This window comes from Megalobrama amblycephala, linkage group LG1, assembly GCF_018812025.1.
Source record: "Megalobrama amblycephala isolate DHTTF-2021 linkage group LG1, ASM1881202v1, whole genome shotgun sequence".
Classification (NCBI taxonomy): Eukaryota; Metazoa; Chordata; class Actinopteri; order Cypriniformes; family Xenocyprididae; genus Megalobrama; species Megalobrama amblycephala.
The window spans coordinates 5,032,806-5,053,186 of NC_063044.1; the positions used below are offsets into that span (position 1 = coordinate 5,032,806).

General features: G+C 37.1%; 1 protein-coding gene across 1 annotated transcript; it reads left to right on the forward strand.

Moving 5' to 3' along the window:
* The first annotated feature begins 14,474 nt into the window (after positions 1 to 14,474).
* On the forward strand, positions 14,475 to 20,175 carry LOC125259147 (gap junction alpha-1 protein-like). Its single transcript, XM_048176603.1, has 2 exons — positions 14,475 to 14,526; positions 15,966 to 20,175. The coding sequence occupies exon 2, from the start codon at positions 15,982 to 15,984 to the stop codon at positions 16,744 to 16,746; it is 765 nt and encodes a 254-aa protein (XP_048032560.1). The 5' UTR covers positions 14,475 to 14,526; positions 15,966 to 15,981; the 3' UTR covers positions 16,747 to 20,175.
* The last annotated feature ends 206 nt before the right edge of the window (positions 20,176 to 20,381 follow it).

A 20,381-nucleotide genomic window follows, 5' to 3' on the forward strand; every position in this document is an offset into this window, starting at 1 on the left:
TGATTGTGGTCAAACTATTAATGCAGCGTTAAATATATAAATAACCCTTAAATAGCCAAAACGTTCAGATTTGTGAACATAGGCTAGCCTACCTGAAAGAAATGCACGGGATGGATCAATCTAGGGCTTTTTTCTTTTTCGCTTCTCATCGCCAGACAGCAGTTGCATTTTCGCGGGAATAATTGTCACAAGTTTTCAGCCAGCAGCAAACTCAAGGTGAGGTGGGGCGGGGCGCGCACGCACGCGTGTGGGCGGGCATGAATGGCGCGTCGCGGAGTGAGGGCATCTGCCGACCTGATATAGTATTTTTTTAATTTGCTTTATTCAGTAAATATATTTGTTTGACAGGGAAGCTGTGCGCAAACAGGAATATATGTTCATTTATTACAAAAAAAAAAAAAAAAAAAAAAGCACCCCAGAAAAAAGGGCACTTTCTCTCGAGGAAGAAAAAGGGCAGGGGCTCAAGCCCCTTTTTTGTCTATGTGTGCACGTGCCTGGATCACAGAATGCAGAGACAATAAGCACCGTCGAACACACATGTACGAGAAACTCTAACAAGGGAAATGTAGTGAAACGCAAACACGACCTTCACAAGATGGCCGAAGCCAACAGGGCATATGCACACTACCGCTGGTGGTAGAGAGAGGAGATCTGGACTCTTTATTCACCCACAGATGGGATTTGTTTTGGACTGACGGCAGTTTGGATGAGCATCAGACAAAAAGGACATGAGAAAACCTGTCATCTTGACTCATAAATACAGATTGTCTTTGAATGAAAGTAAATAAAGCTAGCTATAAAATTCACTTTCCAAATTTGACCAAGAATTCTTCACAAGGGTTGAACAGTGTGAATGACTGTACAAAACAAAACTTAGACACCTTTACTTGTTTATGAGGTTTCAGTAGTAACTTTGTGCACAAAAATGTTTCTTTATTTTAAACCATGTTTAAAATGGCATCCAGATGAATATACAAGTCATTGTCTGATCTGCAAGAGCCAGAGGAATCAATCAGATTAAAAACAGCTAAACAGGATCTTATTTTTATACTTTTAATACAAAACTTTGGCATATCACATGACTCCATGTTAACATTCAAATCCAGTGGATCTTCATCAGATCAAAATGATGCAAAATAAAAATTTGATTGTAACTGTACAAATGTACATATTTACACTTTATTCCTTCATCCCACGCCTGTTTAAGTTTTGTTCTTTTCATAGTATATATAAAAAAAATCCTTAAAGGGAACATTGTATTTAAATGTGACTAGTTTTTGGTGCATTATTACTGGATATAACTAGATTACTGTAATGCATTATTAGCTGGTTGTCCTGCTTCCTCAAAAAACAAGCTACAATTAGTACAAAATGCAGCTGCTAGAGTTCTTACCAGGTCAAGAAATTATGATCATATAACACCAATTTTATCATCTCTACACTGGTTACCCATTAAGTTCCGTATCGATTATAAAATATTGCTAATGATCTAAAAGGCCCTAAATGGTTTATCTCCTGTGTACTTAACCGATCTTCTATCGCCCTACAATCCTTCACGCTCTTTAAAGAGTTAGTTCACCCAAAAATGAAAATTCTGTAATTTATTAAGTTGGTGAATGAAGATAGTTGCCAGGTCACTACGTGTCACTACTCTGCTTTATTAACCCTTTGATGCATAACATGGGTCAAAAATGACCCGGCTGAGTTTTTATTTTCTATATCTTTGCAAGAAATTAATTTCATCATTCAGTATTCCAGGTATTCCTCAATTAACTTCTTTTTGATCATCACAAATCCTCATTTTAATTTTTTTTTTCTTACTTTTTGAATAAAAATCATTTTTCTATCACTACCCTTCTAATGCGCAACATGGGTCAAAAATGACCCGTATTCATTTCCTATGTAATTTCAATCATGGTTGAGTGTTTCTTTGCTAAATCTATAAAAGAAATGTATTTTATCATTCATTTATTCCAGGTATTCCTTAAATATCTTGTTTTTGTTTGTCAAAAATCATTGTTCATTTTTTCTTTCTTATTTTATAAACAAACACAGTTTTTGTATGTCTACATCAATTTTACACACATGGGTCAAAAATGACCCGTATTCATTTCCTATGGAATTTCAATCATGACTGAGTGTTTCTTCGCTGAATCTTTGAAAGAAATGTATTTTGTCATTTATTTATTCCAGGTATTCATTAAATATCTTGTTTTTGATTTTCTACAAATAATTATGTTTATTTTTTCTTTCTTACTTTATAAACAAACACAGTTTCTACATCAATTTTACACACATGGGTCAAAAATGACCCATATAGAAATCTTTAATATTTGCAAATTTTTGCAAGTAGGAACATATTTACTGCAGACAACTGTTCATCTGCCACACAATTCACATCTTAACAAGGCTACTTTTGTATATTTCATGGATGCAAGTCTTATTATATTTAATATACTAGGCTATATATTTCATAATTTTTTTATTTTTTGTCATAAATCAATGCAATTGGTCACCCTTTAAATCTGTCAGTGTTCCTGAAAAGTAACAGTTTTGGACATATACAACATGAGTCTAAAGTGACCTGAATGAGTTATTATTTTCTATATCTCATATATTACAATAAATTAATTTCATCATTCATTATTCCAGGTATTACTCAAACAAATCCTTATTTAAATATTTCCTTTCTTTTTGAATGAATTTTTTTTTGTGTCATTATCTTTCTAAAGGCCAAAGTATACTTCGCGTTTTATGCGTACGTGAGGGTCAGCATACAGATTTTTGTAACTTTTTATAATTTCCACCAGATTTCTGTAACTGTGTATGTGCAACCTGCACATACACATTTAAATTGTGTTCGACTGTGCGCAAAGTATACTTTCAGCTTTTTTTTACAGTGATGTCATCATCCACCTCAGTTCTGTTGAGGACCAGCCGCTAACACTCTAGATAAAGAAAATCAAAAGCACAAGAATATTAAAATATTCAAATTCAAATACACTTATTATATATTTTCACTGTTGGACAGAAACCTTGTTCAAAACTGTTACTTTTTAGGAACACTGATAGATGTAAAAGGTGACCAGTAGCATTGATTTATGACAAAAAATAAAGATTATGAAATATAATATATAGCCTATTATATGAAATATAATATGACTTTCATCCATCAAATATACAAAAGCAGCCATGTTGAGATGTGAAATGTGTGGCGGATGAATAGTTGTCTGCAGTAAATATGTTCCTACTTGCAGAAATTTGCAAAGGTTTCTAATATGGGTCATTTTTGACCCATGTGTGTAAAATTGATGTAGAAATACAAAAGTTATGATTTGTGAAAATCAAAAACAAGATATTTAAGGAATACCTGGAATAAATAAATGACAAATTACATTTCTTTCAAAGATTCAGCGAAGAAACACTCAGTCATGATTGAAATAACATAGGAAATGAATACGGGTCATTTTTGACCCATGTGTGTAAAATTGATGTAGACATACAAAAACTGTGTTTGTTTATAAAGTAAGAAAGAAAAAATGAACATAATGATTTTTGACAATCAAAAACAAGATATTTAAGGAATATCTGAAATAAATGAATGATAAAATACATTTCTTTCAAAGATTCAGCAAAGAAACACTCAACCATGATTGAAATTACATAGGAAATGAATACGGGTCATTTTTGACCCATGTTGCGCATTAGAAGGGGTTTTCATAGCTTGCGCATCAAAGGGTTAATTTATCCAGTGTAAAACCTAGACACTGCCACACAAATGTGTTATTTTATTAATGACTGTCCTACTACAGGATAACACAGAGTAACAGCAGTTACAAAAGACACTGTTACAGTCCGTCACAGGCAATTCTAGTTGCATTTTTTAAAATTAATTTCTTAAATTATCCTTTGACTATGTTCTGGCCAAAATATTTTTTTTTGCCCCAAAGCCAAACTTAATTGCCGACCCCTGGTGTATGCAGTAGTGTTGTTACTGGCACCCAATAATTGTGGCCAACGTGAACTACAGAAAAACATTTATTTCGTAATGTGATTCCCTCCCACACACCCCACACATTCAAATTGTTTTACTTCAATGAAAGGTTAGAATTTTTAATGAAAGATCAAAAGGATAAACAATGCAGATTAATTTTCAAAGCCCCCTTTGATCATTTTTAACAAGGGTGCCAATAATTCAGGAGTTGACTGTACTTATTGACTGTTACATTTGATACTGACCTCAGGGACTCATTATTCCATGTCTCAGTTGTTGAATCTTTTTATTTTCATACAAATATTTACACACAAAAAATTTGAAGGGGGGGATAAAAAGCAGTTGATAGTAGGGTGTTTTTTTTTTTTTTTTTGGCTGAGTTTATAGGTTATAACTTTCATTAATACAGGCACAATTACTAACATAGGCTACTGCGTTACGGATCATTCCTGAACTTAACGTTCTAAACTTAATATGATTTCTAGACAATTTCATAAGGTTTTTCTTTTCTAAGTTGAAGAAGCTTTTAGAGACAGATAGTGATTGAGGAGGACCTAAAAACTCTTAGTTTTGACAAACCCTCAGGCGAGTCATCAGTCAAACGCTTGGGCGTGCATCTGATTTCTTTGTTCATATCTCTGGTGTCTTAACAGGCAAGTAAAGCTTGACAGGTGTGCCTCTGCTTACTCTTTGTCACTTTGCTTTGGATTCACTGACTGATCTTCAGAAGTAATGGAGTAAGACCCTACATGACTCTCCTCTCTTTACTTCTCTCCAGGTAAGCTTTATAGAAAGTCCTACAAATTTTGAAAACTTTTTTGCAAATTATGATAAATGGTTTCAGTCCCCACAATCCTCAGTCAATCAATGTCCTATCTGCTTATCCATGTTAAAGTTTATCAGATGTCAACTCACTTTCTGTAAAGTGCCATGTTGGCATTTCCTTGAGAACTTTAATGTCATAAAGCAAAAGAGAGAAGGTGATGCCAAATATCTTTACAATCCTAAACCATTACAGCAGGTATGATTTATTTTGAAGTGGTCATATGATGCCGTTTTAAAAGTTCATTATTTTGTTCATTGGGTGTACTAGAATGGGATAACATGCTTTAATGTAAAAAAACAAAAAAAACATTATTGTTCACATGCTGTACATTATCGTAGCCCCTCTATGGCCAGTCTGTCTGAAACGTGCTTTTTACAAAGTCCCTCCTTCCGAAAGCTCAGAGTGCTCTGATTTGCCAGCTGACCCAGTACATTGTGATTGGCTGAACACCTCAAGCATGTGTCAGAAATGTAACATCCCTTACCATAATCATGAGAGTCAGCTTCCAAGGATTAAAGCAAATGAAAACAGTTAATAATGTCGTCGGTTTTACTGTATCAGTTTGAGCCTGAGTTGGATTCTAAAAATGCAACTCAAATAAGGGGGCATTTCGCAAAAGCATTGTTAGCCAACTATGGTCGCGAGTTCCGTTGTTATCAACTAGGGCTGCACGATACATCGCATGAGATTGTCACGCGCATTTCATCAGTAAAGCCGGTTCCCTGATTACTGCTAAATCGCCATCACCTGCTTTCAAATGGAGCGGCATTTAATAGACAGAACCGTAGATCACTGACAAGCTACACAATATCGCGTTCATATCGCAGATGAATCGCCTTCGATAATGAACGAGATAGTGCGTGGCTTGTCAGTGAACTACGGCTCTGTCTATTAAATGGCACTCCATTTGAAAGCAGGTGATGGCGATTTAGCGGTAATCAGGGAACTGGCTTTACTGACGAAATGCGCGTGACAATCTCATGCGATATATCGTGCAGCCCTATTATCAACATCAACAATTTGGTGTTTCCCGAAACCATAATTCCAATGAACATTTGCAAACAGCATCGCAAACGTATGTGGTTGGAACTACAGCTTTCAAGTTGTGGTTAGAAGCATAGTTAAATGTTAAATGGCATGTGGATTTAAGTAGATCATGCTCTTTGGCAAAATAAGCAAGCTAACATTCAGTGCATTCAATATCTGTCATTCTGTTTATATATACACACATTTTAATCTATTTTAGCGTGTCAACAATCAGTGCGTTTTTGAAGAGTGCGCATGTGTAAAATGTGAAAGGGAACTATAATGTATCAAATAAAGCAAAATAACATGGAACAAAAACACTGAAGTAGTCAAAGGTGCCATGTGCGTTACAGTATCATCTCAGAGATCTCAAATAGATTAATCAGCTAAAGTTATTACTCCTCCACCTGTGTGTGACATCATTAACGGCAGTTGTTGAACCAATGTGGTTCAAACGACAGAGGTGTGACTATGTTACTACAGTTTTGGGAAAGTCATGAGTTGGTTAGTTTCTACAATGATGCATCGTACTTTGGTAGTTAATCAGAAGGTTACATCGTTGTACGGGAAATGCACCCCAGATCGATCGCGACTTGAGCAGAACATTTCACAGTGGTAAGAAGCTGTCATTGTTGTACTCTCTCAGGTTCAGGAAGCCGTCTTCTGTAAAATGTGATGTGCTGTTCCTGAGCACTAAGCAGTACAACTTTTGGGTTGCACTACTCAGGAACAGCTTTATAAACAGACCGCTGATTCCTAATTTCATCAGTTTTCAGAAGGCCAAACAAAGCTGTTTTGCTTTTGCACCCTAACACACAGCGTCTCCACAACACGAATCCTCTTCTTTCTTTGTGTAAGCCTTTGAGTGGGCATTATGCTAATATTTCACATTGTGACATGGATGTTTGATGAAGCAATTTCTTGATCTCATTCGAGGTGTTTTAGGCAGGTCTGGATCAGTCCCTGCTAACAGATTTTTGTTATAAGAACATTCTCCAAATATTCAGTGTTGGTTCTGGTAACGTAAAAAAAATGTCCAGTTTTCTTGATGTTGGAGGAACGCGTTTTTCAACCTAATTTTGCTTAACAATTTAACATTCTAAGAATGTTGATTTGTAACATTCCAAGAACTTAAAAATGTTAGTAGAATGTTATTTAAAGGTTAGTATGACGTTCCTGAAACATTCTTTCAATCATTCAAATACCTGCTGTGAACAAGCACTGAAAGAAAGAGAAATAAGAACACAAACTACAACTTTCTTCAGCCACAGCCTTAGATGAAAACAACTGAAGATAAAAAAACAAATCTCTGAGGATCTGATTAAACAACTCCACAAACAGCATTACTAGCTTCACTTATTACTAACCAGATTTTTATTTCTGTCAGACATCTACAGAAGTTCTTATTGAGAATTAACAGAGGTTTAGATGTTGATGTTTTTTTGAAAGTCAAGTCAAGTCAAGTCAAATTTATTTATATAGCGCTTTTACAATTGGTAATTGTTTCAAAGCAGCTTTACATATTAGAAGCACAGAAAAAAAGGGAAGTGGTTAAAAATAAGCTGTACAAACAAGCGTGGTAATATGTAACATATACAAGATGGTGCTACATTAAGCCAATGTCGGCTGACTCCCAGGGGTGGAAAAAAACCCCTAGGAGAAAACCCAGCGTGGGAAAAAAGTCCTAGGAGGGAAAAAACCCCTTGGAAGATATATATAATATATGTAAATGGATATGGAGATCAAAATCTGAATTATTCATTTTTATTATAGAGATTAAAAATAGATTATATATATATATATATTTGTAAGCGGATACGGGGATTTAAAAATCTATGAAGCCAGAACTGGATCTGTAGGCCCATTGTCTCCTGGGCTGCGTTGTAGTCAGGTCCAGACACAGGTTCTCCATCTGATCTGGATACGGCCTGGATCCAGCACCCGGAAAACCTCGGGATAAGCAGAGAGACAGATATTAGCGTAGATGCCATTCTTATTCTGATGTACAGGTATATCTAGTGTTATAGGAAATGTTCTCGGTTCCGGCCGACCTAATTATTGCAGCGTAACAATCCTTTAACGGATTTGAAAAATGTTAATGTATTGATAATGTGTTATGTGTATGCAAGAGCAAAGAGATGTGTTTTTAGTCTAGATTTAAACTGACAGAGTGTGTCTGCTTCCCGAACAATGCTAGGAAGATTGTTCCACAGTTTAGGTGCTAAATAGGAAAAGGATCTGCCGCCTTCATTTGATTTTGATATTCTGGGTATTATCAACTGGCCTGAATTCTGAGATCGCAATAAACGTGAAGGACTATAATGCATTAAGAGCTCACTTAGGTACTGGGGAGCTAAACCATTTAGTGCTTTATAAGTAAGTAGCAAGATTTTAAAATCTATACGATGTTTAATAGGGAGCCAATGTAATGTTGACAGAACTGGGCTAATATGGTCATACTTTCTGGTTCTAGTAAGAACTCTAGCTGCCGCATTTTGGACCAACTGTAGTCTGTTTAAAAGCCGAGCAGAACAACCACCCAGTAGAGCGTTACAATAATCTAGTCTTGAGGTCATGAATGCATGAATCAACTGTTCCGCATTTGTCATTGAGAGCATATGTCGTAATTTAGATATATTTTTTAGATGGAAGAAGGCGGTTTTACAGATACTAGAAACATGACTTTCAAATGAAAGATTGGTATCGAAGAGCACACCCAAGTTCCTAACTGAGGACGAAGATTTAATGGAGCACCCGTCAAGTGTTAGAGAGTATTCAAGGTTTTTTCGTGAGGAAGTTTTTGGTCCAAAGATTAGGATATCAGTTTTTTCTGAATTTAATAATAAGAAATTTCTTGTCATCCAGTTTTTAATGTCAGCTATGCATTCTGTTAGTTTTGTGAATTTGTAGGTTTCGTCAGGGCGCGAGGAAATATAGAGCTGAGTATCGTCAGCGTAGCAGTGAAAACTAACACCATGCTTCCTAATTATCTCTCCTAAGGGCAGCATGTACAGAGTGAAAAGCAACGGTCCTAGTACTGAGCCTTGTGGTACTCCATACTGAACCTGTGATCGATACGACATCTCTTCATTAATTATTACAGACTGATAACGGTCAGATAAGTACGATTTGAACCATGCCAAAGCAATTCCACTAATGCCAATATAGTTTTCAAGTCTTTTTAAAAGAATGTTGTGATCGATAGTGTCAAAAGCAGCACTGAGATCTAATAACACTAATAGAGAAATACAGCCACGATCGGATGATAAGAGTAGATCGTTTGTAACTCTAACGAGAGCAGTCTCAGTACTATGGTACGGTCTAAATCCTGACTGGAAATCCTCACAGATTCCATTTCTTTCTAAAAAGGAACACAGTTGTGATGAAACTGCCTTTTCTAGTATCTTTGACAGAAAAGGTAGATTCGAGATTGGCCTGTAATTTACTAAATCTCTCGGATCTAGTTGAGGTTTTTTAATAAGAGGTTTAATAATAGCCTGCTTAAAGGTTTTTGGCACGTATCCTAGTGTTAACGATGAATTAATTATATCAAGAAGTGGACCTACGACCTCTGGAAGCATTTCTTTCAGTAGTTTAGTCGGCATTGGGTCTAACATACATGTCGTTGATTTTGATGATTTGATAAGTTTAGATAATTCTTCCTCTCCTATAGCGGCGAATGATTCTAGTTTTACCTCAGGGACACTACAGTGCACTGTCTGAAGTGAAACTGTAGACGGTTGCATGTTTTTAATTTTCTCTCTAATATTATCAATCTTGCAAGTAAAGAAGTTCATAAAGTCATTACTGCTGTGCTCTATGGAAACGTCAGCAGTTGAATCTCTGTTTCTAGTTAATTTAGCCACTGTGTCAAATAAATACCTAGGATTATGTTTGTTTTCTATTAAGAGATTTGAAAAATAAGTAGATCTAGCATTTCTTATAGCCGTTCTGTACTCAATCATTTTTTCTTTCCACGAAAGGCGAAAAACTTCTAGTTTTGTTTTCTTCCAACTACGTTCAGCTTTTCTAACAGCTCGTTTTAGAGCCCGAGTGTGCTCATCATACCACGGCGTTGGATTAGTTTCCTTAATCTTCTTTAGACGTAAAGGAGCGACTGCATCTAATGTGCTGGAAAAGAGAGAGCCAATAGTTTCTGTTGCAGCATCGAGTTCTTCTAAGTTGTCAGGTATACTAAGGCGATGAAACTGCTCGGGGAGATTATTTATAAAGCAATCTTTAGTGGTAGACGTGATGGTTCTACAATATTTATGGCTGGGTGGTGGTTTTGTAGCCTTGGCTAATTGTATTATACACGAGACTAAATAATGATCTGATATATCATCGCTCTGCGGTAGGATTTCAACAGCATCAATATCAATTCCATGCGACAGTATTAGATCTAAGGTATGATTACGACAATGAGTGGGTCCTGACACGTGTTGTCTAACTCCAATAGAGTTTAAAATGTCTGCAAATGCCAATCCAAATGCGTCTTTATTATTATCTACATGGATATTAAAATCACCAACAACAAGGACTTTATCCGCAGCCAGTACTAACTCTGATAGAAAATCAGCAAATTCTTTGATAAAGTCAGTATGGTGCCCTGGTGGCCTGTATACAGTAGCCAGCACAAATGTCAACTTACATAATGTTACATAAAGCACCATCACTTCAAAGGAATTATATTTGAAATTCTTTTGAATGATTCTGAATATATTACTATAAATTACAGCAACACCTCCCCCTTTGCCTTTCTGTCGAGGATTGTGTCGATAATCATAACCTTGAGGACTAGATTCATTTAAAGTAATGTAATCGTCTGGTTTTAGCCAGGTTTCTGTCAAACACAGCAAGTCTAGTTTATTGTCTGTGATAATTTCATTTACAATAAGTGCTTTTGAAGAAATAGATCTAATATTCAGTAACCCAAGCTTTATCATTTGTTTATCTGATTTATCTGTGATTTTCATTTTTTGAACATCAATTAAATTTTTACCCTTAAAAGGTTTCGGAAGTTTTTTGTATTTACTAGTTCGAGGTACAGACACAGTCTCTATGTGATAATATCTAGGTGAAAGAGTTTCTATGTGCTGTGAATTATCTGAGTTCTGTGACGTGAGGCGGCTAGCAGACGGTCGGTTTAGCCAGTTTGTCTGCGTCCTGATCTGGGCCCTGGTTTGTCATGGTTTAGCTCTAAGACTATTTGCCAAATTTCTAGATAGAAGAGCAGCACCATCCCGGGAGGGATGAATACCATCTCTTTTCAACAGATCAGGTCTGCCCCAAAAGCTTTTCCAATTGTCTATGAAACCTATATTATTCTGCGGACACCACTTAGACAGCCAGCCATTGAGTGATGATAACCTGCTAACTATCTCATCACTCCGACGAACAGGAAGAGGGCCAGAACAAATTACTTCTGCTGACATTGAATTTGCGAGTTCACACACCTCTTTAATGTTAATTTTAGTGATCTCCGACTGGCGAAGTCGAACATCATTTGTGCCGACGTGGATAATGATTTTAGAATATTTACGTTTAGCATTAGCCAGCACTTTTAAATTTGCTTTGATGTCAGGTGCTCTGGCCCCCGGCAAACGTGACTATGGTGGCTGGTGTCTCTATTTTCACGTTCCGTGTAATAGAATCGCCAATAACTAGGGCACTTTCAACAGGGTTCTCAGTGGGTGCGTCACTGAGTGGGGAGAACCTGTTTGATGTTCTAATCGGAACGGAAGAGTGGTGTTTGTTCTTGCCACTATGCCGCCTCACAGTCACCCAGTTAGCCTGCTGCGTGGCTTCTACAACCGGAACCGAATGTGCAGTGTTTACTAGGCTAATCGCATCCAAAGCAGTATCTAAGGCCCTTTCATTCTCACTATCCTCAATTAAAGTTTGGATGCGTGTCTCTAATTCTGAGATTCTCTCTGTCAGCCTGACAATATCCCTGCATTTATCACATGTGTAAGTCTCACTGCTGACAGAAAGAGCTAAGCTGTACATGTTACATTTAATACACATGATAATCGTCGGACATGACTGACCGTGTGTTTGATGAACGCCGTCCGAAAAACTGCAACGCACACGGGACTCGCTGGCTGGATGTCTCTGTCGCTTGCCGGTGCCTGGGGCAAGGGTGATGTGCGGGACGCTGTACCTCGCGGTGGATCGATGAATGCCGGGCAGCAACGTCTCCACAGCTTCCCGATCTGGCGAGGACAGATCAGAATAACATACATCGGATAAATCCGCCATTAAATCGACAAGGAAGGTTGGTTTAGAGGAAAAAAGAAAGTAGACGGTAGCTAGCAGGCTAGCGGGCTATGGCTAACACTAGGTGATTACGCTGGTAGATAACTAGTAATAAATCGTTCCGTTTAGTAATACTATGCAATAGGTAATCTAGTGAAAAATAAGAAAGTTATATTATGTGAATAGGAATAAAGAGAAGGATTTAGGATAAACTCCACGAAGCTCCAAGCGTAGGTCAGACAGCAGGCAGCAGCGTTGAGCAGCGTTGAACCGGAAGTCGTTCCAGAAAAGGTTGAAAGGTTGAAAATGTTTAGTTTGAAGTCACCGTTATGGTAATCAGTGTTTGCATTAGTTGGGCCCTTGACTTTTGTTAAGTTGCTTCTTTTTGAGCAGTTGCAGGTGTTTTCAGAATACTTCTGCATTGATAAAGCAGATCAACATGACAAATCAACATTTTTAAAATCTTATAAACTCGTTCTTCTGAGCAGATTCAGTCACTCTTAACACACCTCACACCACAGGAAAATCTGATAAGACAATCTGTAGAACCATCAAGATAATCGGGACATTACCTATTGTCGGAATGGGAGAAATCAGCCCAAAATCAGCCCGATTATCTTGTGTGTACCCAGTGCAAGGCTGTGGCTGAAGAAAGTTGTGTTTGTGTTCTTATTTCTCTTTCTTTCAGTGCTTGTTCACAGCAGGTGTTTGAAAGATTGAAATAATGTTTCAGAAACACAAAACTTTTAAATAACATCTTGGAATGTTACAAATCAACATTCCTAGTGTCAAGGGGTGTATGCAGGTGAACAGACGACAGCAAAAGAAGAAAGTTCCAAACAACAGTAGTTTTAATAATAATGTTCCCAAATGCATACAGATAACATAACTGAGACCAGAGGCCTGTTTCATAAAACAAGATTATAATACAAGCCAGGCTTATTTTAGTTAGTCAGACTTATTGTCGGTGAATTCTGTTTCATAAAGCAAACTTAAAATAGTTCAAATTCAGTTACTCTGGCAACTTATGCTGGGAAACTAACCTGGTCCGGGACAGGCTAACTGTCAGGCTAAGCCGAGTTTCTCTAACACTGACCAATAGAAATGCAATGATATTACCTCTGACTCACTGACATATAATTATTTGACTTTATTAACCCCTATCAGTCCAAAAATAAATATTCAGTATACAGAAAACTTGTTACATGAAATTACCAAACATGTGATTAAAGCTGCCTCAAAACTGTGCATGCATGTATTTGTTGACATGGTTTTAAATTGTCATCCAATTTGTTGGCCTTAAAACGTCTTAAAAATACACATATGTACACCAGGGAAATTTAAATTTCCTCGGGGGAGCATGCCCCCATACCCCCCTAGCAAACTACATTTTCTGACCTCGGTAATTATGAAACCCTGCGTACGGCCCGGCTTATTCTATCTAATGAAATATGAGGTAAATGTGCATTTCTCCAAATGTGCGCACTTTTGGACTAAAAGTTTGTATGTGTATGCAGTATGCACTGTGATCAAAAATAAATGCGACCAAACGCGATTAAATGTAAAGGTTTGTGTCTCGTTATAAACTACCGATTGATTTTGCATTTCTATCAGAAATTAAGAATTAGTGTCTTTGTAGTGGTGCAAATATCTAAGCTATCTAATACTTCAAATCTCAAGGTTAAATCAGAAGATTTTTTTTGTAAAAATGTTTCTGTAACAGCTGCCAAAAATAGTAGCTATAGGCCTATTACTATTATACTATAATAATAATTATTATTATATTGTAAACACTGTGGTTTTTAACAAATTTTCAAAAAAAACAAACAAAAACTTTTCAAAACACCCCCCCCCCTCTGTTTTTTTTCACAAATCGCACCCTGTATATATATATATATATATATATATATATATATATATATATATATAAAACATTGTTATATATTAACATAAACAGTTGATATTATACAATATAAATGAACACATTTGTAGGTCTATCTTATATCACTGTAGCCTGCATTGAGCATCTGGTTGGTGAGGTCTGAAAACGTGTTCTGATGACAGAAGTGATCTCTCGCGTGTATATGTCAATGAGTGCGAGAGATCACTTCCGTTGTCTGAGCATGTTTAGACCTCACCAACCAGATGCTCAAGGCAGTTGGACATAGTGGTGTATTAGAGATAAAAATTATATAAATATATCTCACACAAACCGATCGTTTCGTGTCTTAGGACATCAATGTGTCGTCACGAGCTGCAGGATTTAATTTGGATTTGTCTGTGCTTGTTTTTTTGACTCTTATAGATGGAATTCCCATTGACATGCATTATATGACTGACAGACCACAACGGTTGGAGTTAAAAATCATAATTTGTGTTCTACTGAAAAAACAAAATCACCTACATCTTGGATGCCCTGGGGGTAAGCAGATAAACATCAAATTTTCATTTTTGGGTGAACTATCCCTTTATGTAGCTATCACAAACGAGATGATTAATCAACACAGCTGGACCAAATGTAAACAAATGAGAAGCGGGAAAAATGAACAAAGGAAACAGGAAACTAATGAAAACATACTAAAAGTCCCAAGAATACAAACAAACTGAAAATAATGGTGACATAGAATGTTGATGTGTTAATCAAAATTAAGTTGAAAGAACGTTTGAGGAACATCACATTCCTCCAGCGTCAAGAAAAATTGACATTATTTACGTTCCCAGAACCAACATTGAATATTTAGAAAACGATCTTATAACAAAAATCTGTAAGCTGGGGTGTCCGCTGTTAAGGATTAAATACATCCATTTGTGTGAGACCATGGGCTTTGTAACTTTGCAGATGTTATACATGCACAAACAGCTACATTACACACTAAAGGAAAAGATGAAAACGTATCATATGACCCCTTTAAATAAATACATCACAAACACTTTTCAAGCTCACGATTTCACAAAGAAGTTTCAGATAATAAAAAAATAGATTGATTGTTGATTGGTAACATTTAATCTATTTTTTTATTATCTGAAACAAACAATATTTTTAAACAGTGGAACATGTTCATAGTTAATGTTATGAACTAAACCTGTGGTTACTCTGCCAGGGCACCTATGTGGACTTCATACATCTACTAAAAAAGTTAAAGGTGCTCTGTTTTCAAAGTTTTTGACTGTACTAAAGTATAAAAGTACCATAATATTTTTCCAGATATTTATTAAACATGCTCAGTTCACATACTTGTTTCTCTGAAAACCATTGCTACAGTTGTTTTACTTTGAAATTAGCGTTTTGTGTCGGTATTTCTGTTTTTGTTTTGGTCTGTGCAAGACCGCACGTTGCCGGTTTACCCAATAGTATTTCGCCACCCCAGGTTTCCAGTTGGAGGAAAACACATGCAGGGAATTGCAGCCATGGAAGCCAGCGAACAAACTGGGTCAGAGATTGGCAGATTCTAGCTGACCTAAAAAGCCTAGGCATCCATCTAAAAAATCTCTATGAACGAGAACATATTAAAACACGATATCAACTCATCATAAATCAATAAATCAACTAATTACCTTACAGTGTGTAATTTCCTCGCCTTCCAATGTCAATTGACCCACGAGAGCGTTGAGTCTGAGGAGGAGGGGGTGGGGCAAACAATATTTTGAATTTGGACTGCAGTACCCATTTTAACCACTAGCTGTCATTCTTACATAGAGCACCTTTAAGTTAATGGCGAGAAAAGCTCATTTGCCACTCGGTTTGATATTTTTTTTTATCTAATACAATGAAAATAATATAATTTGAAAAAGTGTAGTTAAGTGTCCAAATACTTTTTGGGGGTCTATACTGTATATTACATCTCAGCTTTCTATTTTTAGCTAGAGCTCCCTCAAGATGGGTGACTGGAGTGCATTGGTAAAACTTCTTAACAGTGTGCAGGCCCACTCCACAGCTGGAGGGAAGGCCTGGCTCTCTGTGCTCTTCATCTTCCGGATCCTACTTCTAGGAACAGCAGTGGAGTCTGCCTGGGGTGATGAGCAATCGGCTTTTAAGTGCAATACCCAGCAGCCTGGTTGTGAGAACGTCTGCTATGACAAATCTTTCCCCATCTCACACGTGCGCTTATGGGTGCTTCAGATCATCTTTGTGTCCACCCCAACGCTTCTGTTCCTGGCACACGTGTTCTACACAATGCGCAAAGAGGAGAAGGCCGGGCAGGCTGACGATGACAACAAGAATCGTCAAGGCTCAGAGCCCCGCAAGGTGAAGATGAAGGGTGCACTCCTGTACACCTACATTGTTAGCATCTTTTGCAAGTCTCTCTTTGAGGTGATCTTCCTGGTCATCCAGTGGTGCATTTATGGCTTCAGCCTGTCCGCTGTGTACACCTGCGAGCGTTGGCCTTGCCCCCATCAGGTGGACTGTTTCCTCTCTCGGCCCACTGAGAAGACTGTCTTTATTATCTTCATGCTGGTGGTTTCTCTGGTCTCACTTTTGCTCAACATCATAGAGCTCTTCTATGTGCTATACAAACGGAGGAAAGACCAAAACCAGTCCCCCAGTGAGCAGCAGTCTTCAGAAATGATAGAATACCAGGTGGATGAGAAGTTGAGGCCCACAAGCAATCAACAGCGTTGGGGAGCAACGGAATACATGTAACACTGCTATATATTTATAATACAAAATACGGGCAACTGTATTCAGTTACAGGTAAATCATTGGAAATCAAATTACAGTAACATTCAAAAAAAAAAAATATTTTGATTACTGAATGGATTACTTAGAATTATACTGTGATTTGTTTAATTTGATATTCAGTCCATTCAGTTGAAAAGATGTGTGTGATGTATTTGGAGACAAGCCTAGGAGATTTCCAGCATATATTGCAAATCCACGTGCAGCATCGCAGTTTATCGCCACCATTGTTGGCTCATATGATAATATTTTCCATGATAATAAGAATATTAATAGATAATTAATTTAAAGATTGTTATATAAATCTATGTTCTTCTGAGAAAACAGGTGACCATCTTAAACAAATGGTTGACTTTTCTCTAAAATTAATCTCCGAACAATTTCAGTTACACAAAAGAATATCTCAATGGCCTTTTTATAGACAGGAGGTTATTAATGCTTTTAATGCTCTAAAGAATGGTAAATCGCCAGGGCCAGATGGGTTTTGCGGAGAGTTTTTTAAGGAGTTTCAAGAGTTGCTTGTAGACACATTGCTTAATAATGTTTAATTATTCATTTGTCGTTAAAGAATTACCAAAGACCCTTAGAGAAGCAAATGTCTCGCTTACATTAAAGAAAGGTAAAAGCCCTGATTTATGTTCTTCTTACAGGCCAACTGCATTACTGAATGTGGACCGGAAATTGCTTTCTAAAATTTTAGCAATGCGCCTTGAAAAAATTCTGCCTACAATAATTGGGATTGATCAAACAGGATTTATACAGGGTAGGAATTCATCTGATAATATTATATGCCTTTTAAATGTTATTTACACCTTTAAAGGGAAATCCATAGATGGGCTAGTTCTGTCTTTGGATGCGGATAAGGCATTTGATTATATTGAGTGGTCCTATCTTTTCTTTGTTTTGGAAAAAAATTGGCCTAGGTGAAAATTTTGTGCAATGGATCAGAGTGCTGTATACAGACCCATGCTCTGCTGTATTGACGAATGGCTTTAGAACTTATTTTTTTTTCCTATGCATAGAGGCACCAGGCAGGGTTGCCCCTTGTCACCTCTTTAATGCGATGGCTATGGAGCCTCTAGCTGAAGCAATCAGATCGGCAACATCTATTCCAGGTTTACAGATAGGACATAAACATCATAAGATTGCGCTTTATGCTGATGATGCATTGTTATTTTTATCTGAGCCTGAGAGGTCAGTTCCCGCTTTGATTGAGTTGAATAACTGGTTCAGTACCTTTTCTGGTTATAAAATGAATTTAGCTAAATCTGAAGCTATTCCTTGCCAGTATCTTGGCTAGGTCGGATAGCACTTGATAAGATGATTGTATTACCAAAATTATTATTATCCTATTTGAATGGTTCCTATACTATTATCAAATGGGGTATTAAAGGGCCTGAATAGCTGGTTGACTTCCTTTATATGGAGTAAACACAAGCCTAGGTTAAAAATGTCAGTACTCTATCTGCCAAGTTCTATGTGGGGGGGTTTGGATTTAGATTTGATTAAGATGTATCAGTTAAGTTCTCACCTGAATTACATTGCAGAGTGGATATGTGGTGTTTTTAATATGCTTTAAGACAAACCATGTGCAAATTCATAAGTCAACACCATTGCTGAGGATTTTCTATTTAAACCTGCAGTGAAAAAATGACAGTCTCAAACCCGCGGTTTGAAATCGCTGACGTCACAAACTATCTTGTAACCAATTATGTCACTATTCCGGTGGGCTTTAGCATATCATTAACCATGACCGCTATGAAGCAGGAGAGTCTTTGGCAATATAGCTGGTGTATGATGTATGTTATGATGAACTATATGCCTTTCTCCACTGACATTGAGATGTTCAAAGCGTTTCTAAGGATACTGATTATTAGAAGACAGCTGTCTGACTCGCAAACTGGAACATGGTTTATAACATTAGCAACACATTATTAGCTGTTTGATAATGTAGTCAAGCTAAGGCTAATCATATTAATTATGTTATGTGTTTGGCGTTATAAAAAGAGATACCATAGAGCAGGGTTTACCTCAGTAAGTTCACCGAGTGGATCTCTTGAGCTTGTGCGAGTGAGTGGAGGCGGGGCTAATTAACATATTTATATATTTGCGTATAATAAATGAAGCAAGGGTGTAGAGTTACATTCAACCTATTTTAAGGCATGAATAACTTCTTTTTTTTTACAGGAAAAAAGTTTGTGTCATTTTGGTGATCAAAGATGAGTTTTAAGGGATAAAATTATTGACTACAGGGGGACTTTACCTCAATCTGTTGCAGTCATGGCATTCTCGATGGGTACAGCTGATTGGTTCCTGCTGTAGTAACCAATTAACTTTTTTTCGTAACATTTTTACATTGGTCTTTTACCATTAAAATTACAAATATTTTTAGTCAACAGAAGGAAGTCCTTGGATAAACCATTCATGTGGTCGCTGCACATCACGAGCAGCTAACAGCGCAATGCAGATCAGTAATGAATCACGCAATCTGAGTCTGTTCTGTTTCAGTGGCGCTGTGCGATTGAGTAGAAGAGTGCAAGTCTGTGCTGCTGTATTTGTTGCTTTGTGGAAAAAATAGTTGCCACTTTCAGTGTTTCATATTTTCTGGTTTCAAGATCCTTATTCTCATAATGAGCTCGTATGGCTTCAAAGTGCTGCAAGAGTGATTCGAAAGCAGTCGGCTGAGTCAGCCAGCGCAGCTTCTGAAGAGCGGCTGCACGAGCTCTGTTGACGACACAGCTGTTTCATGATTGGTCTGATTCACCACGACAACGATCATGTGTGTTTCGTGTTTATTCTCACACCTTCATTCTCACACAAATCTGTATTTTAAAACAGTTAAAGCTCTTTTCGTGATGTTATATTGTGTCATGTTTATCAAAATAAAACTGATAAAAAAAAAAAAACGTAGACCCCGCTTCATTGGTATTCTAAATAGTATAGGCTTATGTTGAACTTTATTCTTGTAAAACAGATGCTGTATTAAGTAGTACATAAGGTATTGAATGAAAATGTGTCTTTGAAACATTGGTGTATGTCAAATATTGCATTTATTTCACTTCAGCTGTTATAAAGTATGTAAAAACACTGTGCGAGAGTCACTAAGGGAAGCAGAAAGTGTCCTTCACTCCTTCACCGTTTTCAGCTCCTCCCCGACTGTAAGCGGCAACTCTCGCCGATCAGTTGCATGATCCAACCGCAGCCGATGTCGAACATGCCTATAGAAATATCTGAGGACATGAACAGCTCCAAGTAAAGTGTCACATGTTGTCATCTCTTATTTACAGTAATTACGACATGGCATAAATGCAGCATAAAACAGGAAATCGAGGATAATACGGATATGACATCACTGACATGTGATGCAATGACATGGGCCATTACACTAGTTAAACTGTGTAGTTCTCTGGAGTTAAACGTTGGAAACATTTGGGATAATGTACTGTAAGTACACAAGTCAACCAAATTTATTTCAGTATTTTCAATCCAAAAATCTTACATATTGTGCCTTTGAGCAGAGTAGATGAAAAAATTCTCTCTCTCCATGTATTTCGATGACTAGTTGGTGCTAGAACTAGTCAGAAAGTGTTTGGCTTTGA